General features: G+C 37.8%; 1 protein-coding gene across 1 annotated transcript; it reads right to left on the bottom strand.

The window, feature by feature from the left end:
* Positions 1-17,075: 17,075 nt before the first annotated feature.
* LOC118272850 (uncharacterized) lies at positions 17,076-18,071 on the bottom strand. Its single transcript, XM_035589562.2, has one exon. It carries the CDS (start codon positions 18,069-18,071, stop codon positions 17,076-17,078), a length of 996 nt encoding a protein of 331 aa, XP_035445455.2.
* Between the last annotated feature and the right edge of the window lie 250 nt (positions 18,072-18,321).

Below are 18,321 nucleotides of genomic sequence, written 5' to 3'. Positions count from 1 at the left end.
CAACACTGGTTCTGGGTTGCCATCACAAAATTTTACGGGCCCGTCTAGTCACAATGTTGCTAATATAATTTTATGGGGGCTGTTATGTCGCCTGCGATTGTCTTCAGAGATTGATGTACGGTTACATACGTTTTTATTAGAACTTGCTAGTAAATTCCGTCTGCATTGTGTTTTATTTCTTCGTTCATTCTTCGTGAAAGAGTGGCCGTTACCAGATATTGGTCAAATGATGACATTTTCTTTAGAAAACTTTCTATAGTTACTCTGAAGAGTGAATAGGGCTATGAAGTAATCAAAATGATGACTTTTATTGTTAATAACACTGTTAACAAGCGTCGAATGGGTAAAGAAGTGGCATAACCAACAATTAAAGCGTAGGTAATGGAATTAAAATACCAGTTACATGCAGCCGGCATTCACGTAGTCAGCTTTATGCCACACGAGTGAACAGGTAAAGTGCACAAGAAACTGTAACTTTCTATTTCAATGTCCACTAACAATAAGGTAACATTTTTCTTAAGATTTGCATTTTTATTTGTTCGCTCTGATATAATTATGTTCCGTATGCACAGCACGTAATAATTACTCGACGAATTTTAATAGTATTGTACTTTCACTGTTACGAATGTGAGGAAAGATTTATCAGCTGTTTCAAGTGGATTCAGGCATAAATATTTATTAGCGCGAGATGTAGGTTGCGTAACAAACTTCACAACCTTCTTTTCAGTAACCTCATTTGAGAAGACGTAAAAATATTACATCAGAACAAACAATTTGGGCTCGGTTTATTTATTTAACCAAGCAAAGCTGCACCTGACAAAAAGGTTATAATTTCGTGAATAACCAACAGTAACTCACCCCAGCTGTTGGCGTACTTTGGCTGAACGCAAGACGCAATAAATCAGAACATCACAGAAAAAAGAAAAGAAAGGCGGGAAGAAAACTGTCATGGCGTCTGAGCCGCTTAGACGATTTGTTATTTCCCGTTGAGTGAAAGGTCCTACGAAATTGTTTCAGAGAAATATGTTTGTGTACGTGCAGTAATCGTCTTACGAGCGCAGATAATGGCGCTGATTAATTAAAGTTATGTAAACGTAACTTGCTCCATTTACTTTGTTGACGGCCGCTGCAATTTGTTACGGCCTCTTTTGAAGTGCGAACATATTTCACGAAAGCCGAGTTCATTTGTATTTGATATTCGCAAACGTAATAAAATCTGACCTAATGCTTTAATGGAGTTGTAAAGGTAAGTGGAAACATTGCCTTATTGGTTCATGGAACACGCATAAGAACCCAATAAGTGGTCAGAGCTATAATTACGTAGTTAATACGGTAGGCACCTACTTCATTGTTATTCACAGAGCATACGAACACGGAAACCCTTAACCGACCCACGAGGATGGTACAAGAATACCCAAGACAAACAAGCCACTAATTCCACTTGTAACACAAGATTAAAGTTACTAGTTGAAACTATAAACACGCCGAAAAAGCAATCAAACTAAGTGTGAGATAGCTAATCTCTCAACGGCGCGGTCAGATCCGAACGATCCACGAAATGTAAACAGGAGTACGTCTGTCAGTAGTACACGGAGATAACTAAGCAAAGCGGTTTTATGTGCTAGCACAACTTTTTTAATTAAAGCATCAGGAAAAATAGCGCGATTTTTTGCCGTTTGTAATACTGGAGTTTCGTCGTACGGTTTTGTGATGGTAATCTGACATAATGAGAGCGATTACTTTATGTTTGAAGTTGTGTTGCGTAACGGGGTTACGAGCTTTTTATTGAAATTGTTAATTAGTTACACAAATAACTGGAATAAGGTTTATGTTAGCATAAACTTCGATCATCAATTTTAACAAATCTCTGTACTTAATGATTATTAACGGCTGATATATATATTCATTTTATAGTTTCACGTATTAGGGCTACACGAATCATAAAATAATGATCTAAGAATAATGAAGACAATGACTTATTCATTAGATATCTATATAGTTATTTGCAGTAAAACGAGCGAGTGCGAATTGATTAAAACGTAATGCCCATCTTCCTGCGTGTCGACATGCAGTCATATCCGTGGCTCGAGTAACTTGAACATAACCTCCTGTTGAATAACAACACAAGAAACGACAATATACACATTACAAAACATTTTGACGTTCAGTAACATGAATATTAAGATTATTCAAATATTTTCACTAGGCTGTACGGTATCACCTTTGCCTGCCTAAAATAATATTAAAACCTTTAACTGTCAAATGAAATCTTGCGCCACAGATTACAAATACTCTGGCAGAATACGCAAAGAAAACGGAAGCGTTTGATTCCTCGACTTGATTTAATGAAAATCGAGATAGTGATGTGCTTAACTGTAGTAGAGTGGAGGGGTCCGCAGCCGACGCTTCTAATTTTAGACTAGAATGGTGGCCAGATTAAATTTTTAACGCGCTCGGTTTCGACACGGTAAACTTCGTAGGTTCGTACAAACTTTGCGCTAGCTAGCCTTTTTTTAAATTGAAACTCACATTGTTAAGCAAACTGGACTTTGATTACTTTTATTAACTTGCTATAATGGTAATTTTAAAAATTATTTTTAGTTTGCAATATTTAAATTTCCGGGAATAAAGTCTACATTAAATAATGGAATATCACTTTCAATCCACATAAATATTTATTTCGTAGTTACCCAAGAGCAAAGCCAATCGTATTAACACTCGTATTTATTCAGGATTCGCGTATAAACGATTCAATTCCACAATTAGATCCATCGCGGATCCCAACAAAGAACGCAGACCGCCATCCAGACACAATTTACATTTCAAATGGAACCCAGTTCCTTCAGTGTCGGTTCTTGTAAGAAATTACCTTGAAATTATAATTGCAGGCTTCAGCGAGGGAATAAAAAGCAGGACTAGGTACGTTGAGGTAGGACGTCTTTGAGTTTGCTCGTAATTGTGCTCGAATTGAGCTGCTTCGCTTGAGTCGGTTCGCTTGAGTCGGTTCGCTCGAGTCGGTTCGCTCGAGCAGTCCCGCTGACGGTGGAGCGTGCAACTTTAGTGGAGTTGCACATTGAATTTAAATGTAACGTCGTTTTTGATGTGATTTGTATTATACGTAATAACTCAAAGGGATGTTGAGAGCTCATACATAGCAATTGAAGCAAATCTTTCTGTGTGAAAATGTAGATGCAATAACCGTAACTATTTCAAGAGGTTCTACCGCAATAGATATTCGATATATGCTCGTAATGTTTAACATAAATGTGTTGAATGCTTTCTGAACTTTCATCAGCTATTCATATTGTATTTAGCTTTCTGATTTGTGCTGATGTTAATGTCATTAAGATCTGACGATGCATGATCATTCATTTTTACCTTTCTCTTTCCGCTAATCGCTACATTAAACATGATGGTTAAAATTCATTCTAAATTATAAGAACACATAAACTAAATACGATTGATGTATAAATAATAATACTTGTGTATTTAAGTTTATGCAAATACATATAATCATTTACAATAGCGTCTATAGTGTAAATGTTTAAAATACAGTATTTTGTTACACATTAGACCTTAAGTTGCGTGACTGACAGGGTCATTAATTGTTACCAATATATTATTTAAGAACCTGTCTAACTTACGGATAATTTATTTAGAAAAGAAATATTAGTACCTACTCCTTAGCACTATTCCTTTTTTATGGAAGCATTCGGCCATTATAAAACTGCGAGGACTTGTAATGGTTTTTATAAAGATCATCAATCATTCTTGAAAAATGGTCTAGTACTTAAAAAAATCTCAGAAGCTTTTAGGAAATTCGGTAATCTTTCGATAAAATAAATCCTACTAACAAACATATCAACAAACTTCAATATCATTTCGCAAACAGAGTGAAGCTTAGTGACATCACACGTGGTTGGATTTAGGCTGAGAGCTCGAGTGTGATCGGCACTGACCATCATTTGATCCGGCCGCCCGGCCCATCAGCACGTCTGCAAACAATAGTCTATGGCACTGTTATCATAGACAAAGTTTGTGAGCTTGACTTTTCATAACTCGCTATAGTGTGATTGGGAACTATTGTTGGGTGTATTTTACGTAGGATTTATTTGATTTTACTAGAGTTAAATCATATACTGATCAATGAGAATGTCTCATTGGCTGAGTGGTCGCAAGTGCGATTGCCGGAAAAGGGGTCTCGGGTTCGATTCTCGGGTCAGGCAAATTATTACTCGGTTTTTTCATCCTCTAGGAATTTCCTATTACATGGGACTTATAACACAAATGGTGAAAAGTGGGTGTACATTGTACAAAGGCATTACGTGCTGTAATGTGCACCTCTGCCCACCCCGTTGGGGATAAAAGGCGTGACGTTACTATCAAACCCAGAGACGCTTATAACCTTTAAAAAAGTGACGTGATGTTATAATAATCCATTGTATAAGGTCGGCCATATTATGTGATGTACAGCATAAAATATTTCAGCACTGTATGAAACATGTAACTTATACAATACCCACTCAATATTATCGAACCTGGCGATTAGCAGCCAAGTAATTGTTTGCGCAACACAATTTAATTGATTTTCACGCATTTTTACCGCAGCCGGTAATCGAACCGGCGTCCATTAACGTTGCTATCATGTTGCGAAACTTCCGATAAGTGTTCGGGAAATAACTACCTATGTGGTTGTTGCTTTTAGTGTGAGTAGAGTTACTTGTATATGTAGTATAGCGTGGTTTTGTCTGATAGATTGAAAATGTGTTTTTTTAAACACATTTCATAATAAAACTTAGACTGCATTGTTGACGAGTGGTTGCAAGTGCGACAACCGGCCAAGGTAAGGACTCACGGGTCGCCGAAGTACAGTAAAAGCTCTTTATTCGCGGGGTATGCGTTCCGTAAATATGCCGCGAATACAGAAACCGTGAATATGGAATGGTAATTTGTATGGGGTTATAGGGGATACGTTCCTAGATGACGAAATTAAGAAGCAAATAGTAGATAAAAAAATGTTTAATTGAACTTTCTGATCATACAGATTGCCTGATGATAATATTATTATCATCAGGTTTGATAATATGATGATAATATTATTATCATCAGGTTTGATAATATGATGATAATATTATTATCATCAGGTTTGATAATATGATGATAATATTATTATCATCAGGTTTAGGTCACACTAGGTTTAGGCAGAAGTCACAATCTAGACGTAGCTGTAATAAGGTCTATTTTATTTTTTTATCCTTCTACTGACGCGTTGACAAATGATAGCGAATGTATTTTTTCCTTTACGCACCGATATTTCGATTTGATCCGCGAATAAAGAAGTTTTAGACCGCGAATATGGGAATTGGGTCGCAATTTTTCAATCCGCGAATAGTGAAAACGGGAATGAAGGAAGCGCGAATAAGGAGCTTCTACTGTATTTCTGGGCCTTTTTCGGCTTTTCAAAAATTTCTCAGTAGAAGCGCGGAGTCTGAAACACCAGAGGCGTTACAAGTGCGTTGCCGGCCTTTTGGGGGTTAGTTTTTAATTTAAGGGTTGTTCGGGAATCGGGGGTTGGGAAGGGGGAATCGGGCCTCCACTAACCTCACTCACACAACGCAAGCGCTGTTTCACGTCGGTTTTTGGTAAGGCCGTGGTATCAGTCCGGTCGAGCCGAAAAATGGCTCTCCCACATTTAGTTTACTACTTAATTTACTATATCTATCTACAAGGAATCTGTCTGGCTCTTCTCTATAACTGAACGTCTGAACATTATCTAGCAAGACGCCATATTTATTTTCGTCATGTTGTTGGTCAAAAATAGTAATTGGATCACTTTATTCCTTTGATGAGCGGTCGGTTTTTATGTCTATTTTAGTGGTTACATGACAGACAGACTAACGAGACGTTAGTCTCAAAATAGAACTTAGATTAGTATAGATTAGTGCAAATTGATGAGGACATTTTAATTCGCTTTTATTATCTGTGATGTAATGATGTTGCATGGGAAGAAAATATTGCATCATCGTCTGGGATTATGGTATAAAAAATGTAGACAGTTTGTTTAGATACAGGACTAGTGTCATCTCTTAATATATTGCTTTGAATCGGTTGATAGTTTTGTGAGAAATTAACATTTAATTACTGTGCTGTTATATTAAAGAAGGGCAAAATTAAAACTACCTTTAACCGACGAGTATGCATGAAAAGACTGATGACTGTTGATGAAGTGAAAGAGGTATGTAAGAGTCGTAGCAATTGGCGGTCCATTGTCTCTGCCTACCTCCATGAGAAACAAGCGTGAAGTTATGTATGTATGTATGATAGTTTTGTCAATAAATAGTGGAAGTACTTAACTGTTTTTGGTAGGTTAACTTTTATAGGTAACTTGAGGGCGTGGTAGCAAACACCTTTAGCTTAACAACAAAAACTTTAACTTAAAATGTAAAAACAATTATTTTTAGTAAAATCTAGTAGGTCTAGATCGGTACATAAAAACCGTAGTCTTGTCCAGCACAAAACTTAGGACTGACTCAACTCAGCAATCATAATGCCCATCTTACATCATCCATCATCCATCATCTACCATCCATCATCCACGACGTAACAAAAAAAAACGGTTTAGAAATGAGCCAATTTGACGTGAAACAATATTGGTACGTTCCAGTAGTTTGTATCATTGCGCTATTACAGTAACAGTGATCGATAGTGCTCGCGAACAGTTACAAGTACCGTTCGCTTCGAACACTCGGACTTTTATCGATGTTGAGAATTTTAAACATGCTGTATTATGTTATGAGTCGAAGTATGTGGTCGCAATAGCTAAAGTGCCTATGGGTGTCTTAAGGTTACAATTTGTCCAGGCGGGTAAAGTATTATTAGGATTTTCGGTTTTTTAAGAAGCTTTTAGTTCACGGGCTGTTAATACGTGTGTACTTTTAAATGGTTTCTATTTACCATCAAATTATAAGGAAGTGTTCTTATTATTAAATCATCACATCTGGAGACAAAAGGCGTAGGCAGTAGTTTATGGCCGAAGAAAAACTGAATCGTGCCTAGTTAGCAGTAATGATCCAAAAAACTGTTAGATCTCTCTCTAGACACTTTTTTATCGTCAACGCCTTTTCTCTCCAAGCATTCTTTCTTCGAATCTTTTTCGTGAATCCTGTTACAATTCACTTGATTTCTTTGGTCCTTGCGACTTAAAAAACAGATATCTAACGTTAACTGCACACAGAAAGATATTCCTGCTCCGTCCCCTCCAAACTTCCACGCTTTCCTTTAATTGATTATTTTCTCGTCCGCTGTTTTCAAATTTCACCCCTGTTAAAAGATTCCAGTTTACAAAAGGAAATAATACTTAATTTAACTAATAACAAATAAACAGAAAAAGAACTTATCTCGAGGGATTTCGTAATTTTAAATAAGAACTCATTACCTCTCAGGAGTCGTGTCAAAGGGCCCTCGTGGGACGGCCGCCCTCCAATTTCAAGGGATTTGTTTTAACGAAGACTACAATTGAGTAAGAAACAATTCAATTGAACTGGAAATAATAAAGTCGACCCGTTTAAGTCGTTCTATTACTGAGGAGTGTGAAGGAATGGCGTCCTCAGTGCGAACAATAAACTGTTCATAGAGCAAATTGCGAGCTGGAGGGAAATTTCAAGCGAGCCATTTTTAAACTTGTGCAATTTAAAATAGGGTCGAGAGTCACGGCGGCCGCTGCAGCGCACCTGTGACGTTTAAGGCGCTTCATAGACAACTGACAGCTTCCGTCAGTAATCAGGTCACGTTCCTTTTTTGAAATGCGCGCGGTTGTCGCGTTCGGTTCAGGCAGCGTGGAGAAAATGTACCGTGTGTGAGCCGCTTTGTGCGGTGTGTATGGGCTTGCCCAAAATAGATTTTTATTGTGCCCTAATATGATTTGCGCGTTACTTTCCTGGAGCGTAGGTCCAGCACTTAACGCTACGAAATGTTCGCGTCACTCGATCTAATTTAGTGTAATAGTGAGGATAAAGGAAGTGGAGGCTTTCGTTCTTTTATTCTGATTTTTATAAAATGATCGTCGGTCCGCCATTTTCCGTGCCAGTGCCTCCATCCGCGGTGACACAAAAGCTGTGAACGATTATGGACGCAGCGGAATTTCGCGGAGTGTAATGGAGTCCCTGACGTACTCGAGACTGCCGACAGCGGAGCTTCAGTAATTGTCTAATTTTCGTCTTTTCCACTCAAATGAGCGCAGGGAGCAGCTGGTAGGCATATTATGTTAAATAGTTTCACAAACGTCTTTGATATTGTTTTCCGGATAAAGGGCAAGGAGTTTCAGAAGGATTGTGTCCGCTGAAGGAATTAGGAACGAAATTAAATGTAAATGACAAGTCGAATTATATTTGGAATTCCATTTTTGATGGAATTTGTTTCGTGTTAAGGAAAAATTCTTTCTGTTTTATATTATTTCGCGAATTATTAATTACAAAATATGTAGATTTCTTCGGAAGGTTTTAATTAATATTAATTGAATGGCTGTCTCATCAGTTCGAACTTGGCTTCGTATCTCAAAAACTTTCTTAATTAACGTATGATGTCTGATTCATCAATTTCTTCACACGACACTTGCTTTCTCAAACTAATTGTTTTCACTTAAATGTGCTTTGAATATAAACAAACCTCGGTGCATTGACACACATAAGGCATAATGCGTGCATTCCTTTGCGTGCAGGAAAGTATAAATGACATTTGATGTTTCATTTTTTTTCGAACCGGGTCAGCTGTCATTTGGCATGATTTTACTGCCTACTGAATTTAAATAGAGAACAAGTTCTTTTGAAAATAGAATTAATAAAAAAAGTAATCATTTAGTTTACGGAAATTAGCTTCCATTCCATATTTATTTGAAAAACATTGAAAGGATAAACAAAACAAAACAAGTTTACGCCAAAATTTTAACACGGCCGTTTAATAGCAGTTACAATTTAACGATAAGCCGTTAAAACTAAATAATCTAACGCAAGAAGCTGTTAAACTCATAGGAACTTGTTGAAGTCGCGTTATATGGCGGGCTTTACGAGGTACGCTAACTACGGCCGTATTAAGTAATAACTTTCAACGCTCAACACTCAAGAATTTCAATAACTAGCTGCAGAATAGAGGCTGTTAAACTGTCGCCAAGCGCCAAAGATCTTCCCCTTCGTTGACTTTATACAACCTACTTGGTGAAAATCGGGGGTGTTGCCAGAACTTAAAATTCCGCGATGCACAACTTTGGTGAATATTTTGAAAGTTGTTCGACTATGCTGTTGTTGTTGTTGTTCGCAAACTGCTGAGGATATTTTGAATTTCGTATTTCGAATATGTGAGAATGACGGTTTGTTTATTTTTGAATAAAGAAATTCTTTGTTAAATAATGTTCTTCCTCGATAGAATATATACTTTTTAAATTTTCATTTACTTTGCAATTGGATTGGATATCAATAAAACCAAACAATACAAAACCCTCCAATTATTTAAACCACTTAAGTTACCATTAAAAGTGCTGACCTGAAAAATAACCTAAACAAAATCTACATAAGATTTTTTTATCATATTATGCCATACGTAGGACCAAAACGTCCCCTTTTTTTTATCACATTACACCACTTTAACGCATTATTTACAAATACGGGCCACAATCCTACGTGATTTCGAATAAGGGGGTGGGTAGAGAAGCCTGTATAAGTAATTATGGCACGGGCTGCCATCACGCCATCCCATACATATTCATAGAATCCTGGGGGATCAGCAGAGTACCAATTAGCGCCGATTGTGCATTACACTCTCATTCATAATTGTTGAAGGGTTCCTCTGTGTATTTGTTTCGTGTTTCTAGTTTTGCATACAAGTATTTTATTATTTTTGTTTGAATAGGACTCTTTATTGTAAACCCAAATTGCTGACCTCGGTTTGTTCATGTAAGATAACAAAACTGCATGGTAGTTTTAAGTGTGTAAAGGAGAATAGAAAGAAGTAATATATGTATGTATGTATGTAGGGGTAAACTCGTGAATTGCACATTTACATAATTATATTTAGCATTAGGGTCAATCTTCAAAACAGAAGTGTTTATATGATCGCACTGGCGATTTCAGATACATATGTTTAAAGGTGGTTATCTCTTTGAAAATAATGATTCAAATAGTATATTTTTGTTTTTTTTTTAATGAGATACATAATTACCAATAAATGTCTATGTCTGAGGGGCGCTAAAACGATCACACGAGTTAAATGTTTTGGAGATTTAAAACCATGAGAATAAATTTAAAACACATTAACTACGTGTATTATCCGAATGCCAAAAGGAGCGATAAATATTAAGGATATCTACTTTCTTACCTTAATAAACTAAAGTATCTAAGTAAAAATAAACAAAAACGAATTCAACACCCATTATCAGTTAGCATCCATTACAATATAATATAGCAAGGAAATTAAACGAGGAAAAATGGTAAATTCTGACATTTTGCGAACCGGATATTATTCGAAAGAAGTATTTTAAATCTTGCTTCAAACATTTGTGCTGATTGACATGCTATTAAGAAGCTCTCTATTTATACCCGAAATATAAAGTAGGTAGGTATGTGGAAATGTGGAATATTCCCAACGATTACGCCATGGGTTAATTTATATTAGATTTATGTCCTTATAGCGTTTTCTTTTGATCTCTGTGAGGAAATTATGTTTTAATATCTCATTAATGCGCTCGTTTCGTTTTGAGTCACTTGTATCGTATATGGGTATGTGTAACTGTCGTGTTTGGAAATTTCCAAAGATAGGAGACCAGATTGTTTCGATCTTTGGATTAGTTATAGGAATATTAGAATACTAGTGAGGGTGCTTAAATGCTCCATTCGAAGCTACACTTTGGAACGAGCACCTAGCTTCACTGACAGACAGACTGACGGACAATTCAATTTGACGTTTCAAAAGTCCCTATTTTACGATTAATTGAAAAAATACTTTGACTTTGAATTTGACTTTGACTTTAAAACACGTTTCGAGAATTTTTTTTTTTTCTTGAAAAAAACGTTGCCCCACACTAGGATTTTCTCCTGTGTCGTGGGTGCGTTTACAAACATACAAGTTCACATATATTGAATGAATTATAGGTATCTTTTTAGAGGCTTTCCTGTAGTTTGAATGATAGACAAATAACTTTTAAACTCATATAGGTCATGTACTGGTAACTTCTCTCCTTCTCATGGTATCGATGGGCAGCGCTGATCGCTTACCATCAGCTCATTTGCGTATCCTACAAAAAAGAAACAAAACAGTCCTTCGGGCTTTAAAACACAACTCCATTAGGGAATGTATTTCTTTATTTGAACAAGGGAAGCCAGAAAAGACAAAGGATTAGTTGTAGCCTCGTGTTGCGCCACGCCTGGCCGGGGGACACGCAGACCCTTAGGTCAAAAACCGCAAACTTTACGACATTCGCTATTGTGTTACAATACTGCGACACTGATTACCGACACACATGGAGATATTGCGAAAATTTTATGGAAAAACGCATAAAAATTGATAAAGAAACGCCTGTCTTTCATATATTTCCCTACATTTGATTGAAAAAGTGTTTTTCTTCAGCTGTTACTATTTCACACACAATAACGTCACGCCTTTTATCCCCGAAGAGGTGCAAATTGAGGCACATAGTGCCACTATATGCTGTTACTATCTATACATTAGATTTATAGTTTAGATTTTAGACCTCTCAATAATTTGTTTCTTTTTTGTTTCAGGTACATATTTTTATAATGCCTTGGCAGTTGGTATACGATCTGTGATAGATGCAGACATCTACGGAAAGTAAGGGAAACGGTGAATGTAGTTTTTAATAGAAACTAGTTGTTAGAGTAACCGTCACACTCAGAGACATTTAACGTTACTTAACCCATTCTTAACCAATAAAATCGTTATTAAGAAATTGTTTAAGTAATCATTAAATGTCTTTGAGTACGACAGTTAGTATATTAATTTTAATAAGGTAAATAACGACAGACAAGTGAAGCGGCGAAGAAGAATACTTATTTATTTTATCTTTCCACGCTCTCACCCAAATTCTCATGAATGAAGTTTGAAAATAATATTATGACTACATATGAGGATACGATTGTGTCTCATGTGACACTCCATTTACCAGTGAATCTCTGGCTAGAAACGGTATACTGTTGGTGTTGCCAATCTGTGTGGGGTTCGAAACGTAATGAAACACTATCTGGGGTTCAGTTGCTTGTTTTAAGGAAATAGGGACTGTAATGGAAAAAGGACTTTATATACCTGTTATATTGGCTGGCTTTACTCGCACTAAGATAGGTTGTATTTGACTTTTCGTTATTTTGACAGAGAATTTCGATGAAAATAAAATAGTAGCTTTATAGGCAAACAAAGTGACGATTTACTAAGCAAGAAAGCAAATTGGAAAGTTAATTTATTGACTTACATTCAGAGCTTGTTAAGATTTAATGTAAGATAAAAAAAATTATATTTTTTTATATTTTTTTGGCGATTGCCAGGCATATCCAGGCACGTTTTTAGAATTCGAATCTTCGAAAAAGTTGTTTACGGGTTTTTCTGCTGTTCGGTTAACAGTTCTTATTAGTAAGTTAAAGCATGTTCTCAATTTCAACACAGACTTTAGAATTGTATGGCCAAACGACTTGTTAGTCTTGTTACATGAGAGTCAAGGGATTAAAACTCAGGAAAATGGGCGAAAAGTTGGTGAGATAGCTAATATGACTACGTTTACCTACCTTTGGGGAATAAAACACGCATTTAAATCAACGCCACGCCTTTTATTCCCGAAGGGGTAGGCAGAGATGCACATTACGGCAGTGTCGCTATACAATTTTTGCCATTTGTGTTATAAGTCCCATGTAATAGGGGGTAAGCTTATTGTAAAATACGCATTTAAACAAACAATATTACTATAATAACTCGTCTATCTTCAAAATAAGTCTTCAAACGCGGTATAAGCCATGACCTGTCCATTTATTTGTAACTAATCTGGTTATCTGTCTCGAATTGATTGTGTCTGCCGTGTCTGGCCCGTTGATGTTGGGTCTACTAATATTTCATTGTCAAGATCAGGTTTGAGATTAAGTTCGCTTGGATTATTATTTATAGTTTTGACTTCTGTGTTGATTTTTCTTGGAATATCATAGTCGATGTCAATGGTCTTGAAAGGTTGAGAAAGTTTTGATTAAATCTTACCTTATGATATTTTTGTTTATTTAGTTTTACTGTGTATAATATCCCTCGATATAGATAAATAGATCTTAAAGTACAGCTGCAACTGTCTAGCTCTAAACGTATATAAAGTATAAGTATAACATTGGTAGGCCAAAAATGTCGTCGTGCACTATACACTGCACAGAGAGGTTTAAGGATGAGATATAGGTGTCCATAGGGATAAAGATAAGTGCACCATGTGGGCTCCGGTGTTGGTCTACTGAGAGGACCCGGTGCCTCCTTTAGACGCAGATGTTGGCCACCGGGGAGCTTTTAGTGAGGTATAAATCCTACATTCCTTAGTTTTTCCCCCAAAAAGGCCAAAAATCAAACTCACCCAATATTAAAACTACAATTGATATATTCATTACTATAGAACAGATAGAACTCCCATACAGCACTGTTTACCTACAATATTGCCTAAGTCCGGGCAACAATTTGTGAGGAAACATTCCTTAATCCGTCCGCCGGAGAAAAACCGTTCCTATAGTCGGCACCAGCTTAGTACCGGATTAACTGAGCTCGCAACTAGTGCCTGAGTATTAATAATACCAGCTAACGATATATACATATCACTTACAAAAATAGTTTTGTATGTTACGTACTTTTATGGGTTGATTTTTCTTAATAAGGACCGCTAAGGAGTAAAATTCTGTGTTTCCAGTTTTAATTTTGCCCTTCTTTAATATATCGCCAATCTGGTCCCTATATGTCCGTCTAGGTCGTCCTCTACCTACGGACCTATTTATATTCGCCTTGTATATTTCCAGTCCTTTCTACATGTCCAAATCATTGCATCTTCACGTCGAGAGTAAATATTGAATATGAGAGTCCATAGAATAGGATGCTGAGAGGCTCTATCATTGATTGTATAGTAACTTATCATCAAGTGAAATGGTATCCAAGAACAAGACAAAATATAATTTTAGGAGAAGCCCGAGCAAGTAATTCCTTTTTTTATGTAATAAGCCGGTAAACGAGCTGATTGATAACCCATAGACACCCGAATCACCAGAGGCGTTACAAATGCGTTACCGGCCTTTCGGAGGTTAGGAAATTAAGGATTGTTGGGGAATATAGGTTGGAAAGATTGGGAAGGGCCTCCGGTAACCTCACTCAAAAATTCTTCATCGCTCTATATCCCATTCATACCCCTACTTAAGTCCAGTAGTGAGCCTGAACGAAGTAATCCATGGACAAGTTGACGCGTTTATTGATGGCCGCGGTGACACTAATTGTTTCTTTTTTAATTCCATTCCCATTTATAATTGGAACTGGAATATATTTGGGTCGTTTCTGGAATAGTTTGTCTACAGTTTATGTAAGACTTACCGCCGTACTCAGAGTAATTTAATGGTTACTCAACCCAGTCCTTAGCGATTGTTTTCCTAACAACATCGTTACTAAGGAATAATTTAAGTAATCATTAAATGTCTCTGAGTACGGCAGTTAATCGATTATTATTTTATCTGATTCATTTATTTCTTTTACTTGGTTATTACATTTTTAAATATTAAATTAAAAAGAAAAAAAAATAATAAAACATTTAAAAATATAAAAAGCAGTAGCCCACCAGTAACGGGATAAATCCAAGCTACCGGTGGTCAGGGCTCAAGAGAGAGGAATTTCCGGACAATACGCGCCGTGTCCAGAAGTACTGCCTTCTGCATCAGGCTCTTGATCCAACCATCTAACGTTAGCCTACTCAGGTGTTGGTCGAGGCTTTTGGCTATAAGGCCATTGGCAGATACGACTATCGGCACAATGATTGCTGAATCTACATCCCACATGTCGACAACCTCATGAGCTAAATCAAGATATTTACTGGCTTTATCTTTTTCAGCTTTCACAAGATTCTCGTCATGTGGGATTGTTATATCAATTATCATTGTGCGACGGCTTGGTCGATCTATCACCACAATGTCAGGTTTGTTAGCAACAATTGTCCTGTCTGTGATGATAGTTCGATCCCAATACAGTGTGACATCTCCATTTTCAAGAACTGGGTCAGGCAGATACTTATAATACGGCACTTCAGATTCAACCAGTTTGTATTTTAAAGCAAGTTGTTGATGAATAATCCTGGCTACAAGATTGTGTCTGTGCAAGTACTCTCCGTTAGCTAAATGAGAACAACCCGAAATTATATGTCGAATGGATTCCCCTGGGCGATGACATGCCCGACAAATGTCAGCCGTTCCATCCTTTATAATATACTTTCGGTAGTTGTTCGTCAACATAACTTCGTCCATAATTGCACAGACAAAACCTTCCGTTTCGCTAAATAAGTTACCAAAACGTAGCCAGGATACGGACGCTAAGAAATCTGTATCTGGCCCATGTAGGGCCCGATAGTAGCGTCCGTGCAACTCCTTACTTTGCCATACATTCTTGCGATCCTTAGTGCTTAGTATTATAGGTTCTCTCCAGTCCTTATTAAGTCCTTTGTCCACTGAGACAACATCTCGATGCATCCCCACCTCCATTTTGAAAAAATATTTTCGGAGACTGCACACTTCACTATTGTGTAGGGTTTTGGCATTTAAAAAGCCTCGCCACATTTACGTGGTATGTACAGTCTCATTACTGATGATCGTGGGTGATGCATCCGATGCTCAGTCAACAATGAACGGACTTTTCTGTCCAGGGCGTCCAGTTCCGTTTGAGTCCACTTGAGTATGCCAAAAGAGTACATCAGCACTGGCATGACCCAACCGTTGTAAGCGCGCACCTTGTTACCACCTGATAAAAGACTATTGAGAACTTTCTTCAGGCGGCCAAAGAAGCGCTCCCGCAACGATTGCTTCATGACAGCTACATCAATGCCTAACGCTTCTGACATACCCAAGTATTTATAGGTTTCGGTTGAAGAGAGAAGTCTAAAGTTTGTGGTATCAGAGTTTCGTGTTTCATCTGATTCCACAATTTCCCCCCTCTTTACATGCATGATTGCACATTTGTCCACACCAAATTCCATCCTAATGGCATTACTGAACGTTTCAGTGACATTTAGTAATTTCATTAGATGCGAGTTGTTTGGAGCAAATAGCTTTAAATCATCCATGTAAAGTAGGTGGGATATAATTTCTCCCCTCTTCTCAACCTGTAACCTAACCCGGAATCCTCAAGCAAAGTGCTTAGAGGATTCAGAGCTAAGCAAAACCATAATGGACTCAAACTATCACCCTGGAATATACCACGCTCTATCCTAATAGGTTCATCGTTCTCACAAATTTGTCTACATCCTGGATAGCGAAGAACTGTTCTCCATTGTCTCATACATGACATCAGGAAAGCACGCAGAGCTGTATCGACTTTGTACAGCTCCAGTACCCTCATGAGCCATGTATGTGGCACGGAGTCGTAGGCCTTCTTATAATCTATCCAACATGTGGACAAATTCTTGTGAGATCTACGAACCTGTTGGCAAATGGACATGTCAATGAGGAGAAGCTCCTTAGTACCACGGGACCTATTCCTACATCCATTTTGAGAGGTAGACATGATATTATTGTCTTCAATATGCTTATTAAGTTTTTCTCTCAAAATGGATGTTAGGAGTTTATAAATTGTCGGTAGGCACGTAATCGGCCGATAATTTTTGGGTTCCGCGGTACTTCCAGATTTATGGAGCAGGTGGGTTAACCCAGTCGTAAAGAATTGAGGCAAAGATCCAGACTCCAAAGCTGACTGAAATTGAGATGCCAAGCGACTATGCGAACTGGTAAACCATCTTAACCAGAAATTGTGCAGCCCATCCGGGCCTGGAGCTTTCCAGTTAGCCAACGGATAGGCTGCATTAGACACATCTTCGGTGGTTATGGAGATTTGTTCCATTTCTGGTACCAGTTCACATTTTCGCCTAACCTTCTCAATCCAATCCCCTTCAGTGTGACAAACAGGTGCCGACCAAATGCTACGCCAGAATGACGCCAAATCGTAACATCAGCATCTGGTAGGCACGTGTCAGTCCTAGTCTGTTCTTTTAGCTCCCAATTTCTATACACCCACCTTTGATCCCTTTGGAATGTGCGATTCTGTGTATACCGTTCCACTCGCTTCTTATACCGACGAATACGGTTTGCCCATGCATAAATTCTCTGTTTCAGGAAGTCAAGACGCTCCGTAATATGTGAGACATAGTCCTGGGGGTTTATATCCATCCCCAGGAACGCCCGCCTCACAAAACGCATCACTCTTGGGCGCGTGTTGCCCTCCCTGAAACAGATCAATTTGGCAATAAGTGTCCTAGCCTCATCGATACGTCGTTCAATCCTGCACTGCCAAGCTGGTACAGCTGGTTTCTGCCGTGTGCTGTTGTTTTCTCTTTCGAGTAGTTTTACGTTAGCTACACGGCATGCTGCTATTGCTCCACAGTACAGAATTGAATGACTATCGATAAGGTCCTCAGAACTATCAAAATAATTTGATAGCTCCGAGTCCAGGGCACATACTAGCGCCCTGTTCTTTTTATGCATGGGCAGACGAGGTAAACGCGGTCTAAGAGAGGGCGATATAAACCGGTATCCCCGAATCGCATCCTCCAAAGCCCTCCTCAATTCTTCACTGCATTTGTGAGTACTTACCTCCGTAGTCCTATCATCATTCGGTGCAACAACAGGTTCAATTTGTGTTGGTTCCTCTATATTTTGTTGCAGCGAAATGATGACACGACTCCTGAGTTCTTCACTTTGCAGTCGATCAAGTACAATATCATCCAACATACGATTACGCTGAATGACTCGCACCTGATCCGACAGTCTTTGTGCCGACACGTTGATGGTTGGTTCGAGCTCCTGAAACAAGGCAAGCATTCTGACACGCGATTATTATTATTGTTAGGTTTTCGTAATCGTATTTGTATAACTTAGGTACTTAAGTTATGCTCTAAATTAGCTTTAGATATTATCGTCTGAGGCATAATTAGATTTCGAAATGTGGTATCATTCAATTATGATGATAATAATTGAATCAGTGCTCAGTATAATGGTAATAGACTTACATACTATTAAAGTTAACCTTCATGATATTTAGAGACGGTTAAATATTGTATAGACTCCTTAG

This window comes from Spodoptera frugiperda, chromosome 31 (assembly GCF_023101765.2).
Source record: "Spodoptera frugiperda isolate SF20-4 chromosome 31, AGI-APGP_CSIRO_Sfru_2.0, whole genome shotgun sequence".
NCBI lineage: Eukaryota > Metazoa > Arthropoda > Insecta > Lepidoptera > Noctuidae > Spodoptera > Spodoptera frugiperda.
The sequence above is the reverse complement of the archived record's forward strand: the minus strand, read 5'-3'. Positions and strand labels throughout refer to the sequence as shown.

What these genes read in the sequence shown, in the direction of transcription:
- LOC118272850 (XM_035589562.2), bottom strand. Translation starts at nt 18,071, where the DNA reads ATGCTTGCCTTGTTTCAGGAGCTCGAACCAACCATCAACGTGTCGGCA.